The sequence below is a fragment of the Chenopodium quinoa genome, unplaced genomic scaffold (genome assembly GCF_001683475.1).
Source record: "Chenopodium quinoa cultivar QQ74 unplaced genomic scaffold, ASM168347v1, whole genome shotgun sequence".
NCBI classification, from domain to species: domain Eukaryota; kingdom Viridiplantae; phylum Streptophyta; class Magnoliopsida; order Caryophyllales; family Amaranthaceae; genus Chenopodium; species Chenopodium quinoa.
This window is the reverse complement of record NW_018743252.1, coordinates 9,629,211-9,633,095: the sequence shown is the minus strand read 5'-3', so window position 1 is coordinate 9,633,095 and position 3,885 is coordinate 9,629,211. Positions and strand designations below refer to the sequence as shown.

At 32.4% G+C, this 3,885-nt stretch overlaps 1 protein-coding gene across 1 annotated transcript; it reads right to left on the bottom strand.

Moving 5' to 3' along the window:
* Positions 1–319: 319 nt before the first annotated feature.
* LOC110734863 (UPF0496 protein At1g20180-like) lies at positions 320–2,173 on the bottom strand. Its single transcript, XM_021914999.1, has 2 exons — positions 2,035–2,173; positions 320–1,768 (listed from the first exon to the last, which is right to left on the bottom strand). Exons 1-2 carry the CDS (start codon positions 2,111–2,113, stop codon positions 639–641), a joined length of 1,209 nt encoding a protein of 402 aa, XP_021770691.1. The 5' UTR covers positions 2,114–2,173; the 3' UTR covers positions 320–638.
* Positions 2,174–3,885: the final 1,712 nt, after the last annotated feature.

Here is a 3,885-nt window from a genome sequence, read left to right as displayed (position 1 = left end):
CCACCACCCCCTAAAGCTGATACATCATAGACTACCCCAAAATAAACATAACAATCCCTTTCTTTCAACCATCCGATCCCTATTTAGTATTTACCCCCATCCTTTGTATCACCTCTCTCGTATCTTTCTCTAAACTCCATTCCTCCCGCCACTCTCGTGGTGGCTCGGCCCCCCTATCTTACTCCAAGCATTCTAAGTATATATATGATGACCTTAGTGATCTTGTGTTGAGGTCACTTTCTTCATTTATATGATAGTTTCTCCAAAGGCAGAATATGATGCTACGTCGTGCACTAGGCAGATGGGCAACTAATCAAAACTTGTGATAGATTTACTGACAAATGTGCAGTAAATAAATTGTAATATTACATTTAATTTTAGTTCAAAATTGAACAACTAAAAAAAGAATCAATCTTTTTATGTGTTACACACTTACACTAGTTTACATAAATCAACAATATAAGCAAATTTTACTTTAACTAACTTGTGTGAAAAAAAAAAAAATGTATTGTTTTTGTAAACTACATCAATGAAAAAATTGTCCTACGAGCTAGCTAACTTCTACGAGTTCTATCCAAAGAATCATTGAACAGCAAGCGCGAGCAGAGATTGCTATAATGCTGCCATTGTTGATCGTGTCAACTCAAAGGGGCTAATATTTCTTGAAGAACTAATCTTCTTGATCTATTTATAGTTAAGAAGCACAAGTAAATATGTTCTTCAAGCTCATCCATTTGTTCTTCAAACCCGTGTTCGTGTAATTGTATATCCTTTAGTGCTTCCCTAATCACTTCATGATTCCTCCCATTCCTCACACACATCTTTGCAACCTGTCTTTTATGCTCAACCTCGTCGTGCAACCGTGTCACGAGCCTCCCTACCGTGTCAAAGTCATTGATAAAGGTATAAATGCCCCTAGCCGCGACATCTAGTTGTGACCCTAGGTGCTTAAGGAAGCTTGTCTTAAGCGATCCACCACCGTGTACACTCTTCATCACACCCTTCGACAATGGCAATAATAAGGCCGGTGCCCCTAATAGTCCTACCATGCTATGCATTGCTAAGGCTAGCAACGCGATAGCAAACACTGCGTAAGTGATCACAAAACCATAGCCAGCTGCCTTCTTATATAACCGCGTAAATTTTTCCCTTCTCTTGATTTTCCTCTTCCTTGAGGTCAACTTTCGAAGAAGATGGGAGTAATTGTCATGGATCATACGAAAGTCTACCGCGCCATTCATGATTTCTAACAAAGGATTGCTTAAGCTTGCATAGGAAGCTAATTCTTGAAGAAGCAATTCATGACATTGTTCATCCCCTTGCTCAGATAACTTGAGTACCCTTTTGATAAGCCGGTGGTTAGACCGCGTTTTATGGATTCCTTTAAGAAGAGCTTCACATATATTGCTAGCTTCAAGGCTTGCATCAAAGTAGTCAACAAGAAGGGTTTGAAGATTCGACGATTTTATGAGATCAATCACTGCCTCTTGTCGCGGTTCTAGGAGGAGTTCCGTGAGATGCGAGTAAAATGGAGGCGGAGATGATGAAGTTAAGGAAGACGAAGACGAAGATGGAGGTGAAGGTGATGCTAAAGGAGAAGAAGAAAGTTTGTCATCTAATGTTGGTTTTTGTAATCCTGTTAGCTGAATTTGAGCTTTGCTCCAAATTTCCATGTATGATTGTGTTCTAAATACTCCCTTGTACTCTTCATTCACATTTAGCTTCTCACACAAGCTAGCCTCTTTCCCTAGTTTTTTCCTTGAATTTCCTAAACACACAAAACAAAATCTTATTAGCACCACATCATTCAAGATCTAATATTATAATAATAATCGAGCATATATATTTATTATATTCTAATAATTCCTCATCGAATTAGGATTCTCTCCAATAGTTGAACAAGTTAACTAATTACATCAAAATTAAATGAAGGATTTAATTTTCGTCGAACAGTTATGGGAGAGAATCCTCCTTTGAAACAAAAGAAATTAATAGAATGAAACAAAAATCATGAAGTATTTGTCATGTGCTTACCATATTTTGAAGAAAATGAAGATTTAACCTTGGACCACCAAATCTTGTTGCTCTTTGAGGAAAGCATGTCGTTGTTCATTGTAAATGAATCAAAATATTTTTTGTCTTAAATGTTTGAGAGAAAAAGAAAGAGAGAGGTTTTGATTTCCTTAGAGCTTATTAATAAGTAGCTTAGTAGTTAAGGTTACAATAATAATGAATTAAAAGTGGTGATTAAACTTGATTTATATATGTTTTAGGTAGAGAGAAAAAGAGAAAGAGAAGAGAGAGAATTAAGTGGAATAGAACAAGAAACTCATTTGGCAGTTGTGTATAAATACAAAGGACCACCGCTTTGTACAAAAATAATTTGTTAGTGTGACTTAGGTTACACGATAACGTAATCATACGTGTATTATTCATCGATCACCTATATTTTTGGTGCATGATTCTGTTTTATTCTATTGGATTTCCTTTTATTTTTAGTAGTTACTGTTATGTTTTAATTTGTTTTGTGTGTGCCTTTTGGACAAGCTAAAGAGGTTTTGTGGAAGGTATTATTATTGTAAAGAAAATGAAAGTAGTAGCTTGAGATAAAAACTAGAACTAACGGTTTTATCCACACGTATGAAAAATTTTATCCCCAATAAAATTGAGGTTAATTTATCATTCAATAATGTATGTACTCCGTAATACTGATGTCATAGCTTGTGTTAAATATATGATCAAAGGTTTTTGTCTCATTAACTTGTTTATCATTGTTCTTTATTATTGGGTAAATTTTTATAAAATTATTCTATATCATTTTTTTTTTCATAGATTAACAGTTAAGCTTAGAAGTTATTTTCTTATATGTAACGATTGTAAGTTATTGAAAATCAAACCTGCAAGTTTGCTAAATTTGTATTAATCTGAGTAAAACAAAATAGCTATAAATTACTAAGAAGATCAATATAAATAAATAAATAAATAAATAAATAAATAAAAAAACACATCTAAACACTCAAACAGACGGTAGAATTGAAGTATAATAATACTAATAATTATTTTTTACGAAAATTAAATTAGAGGGAATATTATGTATGAAATAGGAAGTAGAAAGTTGAGTTTGATCCTAAAAGTTAATATACCCAATTTGACTGTAATAATAGATTGTTAGCTTTTTTTCAACATGTAAGGCCCAAAAGGTAGTATTAATGTCGAAGAGTTTGTTGGCCATAACTATCAAGATCAACTTAAAAGGTCATAATATCAAAAAGGGAATGGTTACCTATATTTTTATTATTTATGTTTCTATGATAGATTTCTAAAATTATGTTTGATTTCCTTGAAATAAAGTGATTAAGTTCAATTTCTTTCTACTAAGATTAGACCTTTTTATACGGTACAACTATTACCGCTTTTTAAAATGATAATTTATTCATCGAATATGACTTTTATTGTGAAATTTAGTTATCTTTTGAATTAACATATGATTAAGTTTTATTAGTTAAATTATAACGTCATACATAATTGCTAATATAGCACAATCCTGATAGATACCGGAAACTTTCCAAGTAACAAAAACCATATAAAAACATGGAAAAAATGAGGAAAATAGAGGTTGACATTAGATTGAAATTACGTGAACAAGAAGTACATAGAATCCTAGGTTCATAAAAATGGATCAAAGTTTGGCACACGCCAAGAGTAATCTTTAGCAACATTACTGTTAAATACAAAGCTTTAAGCTTATCCAGCAATATGATAATCCCATTATTTTAATCAAACAAAAATATATTAAAATATCTATATAATTGTGGTTGTTAATGATTGAAAGATAGTTTATTTTGTTAATTCACGAAATCTTGGAGATTACTATATGAAGAAGGG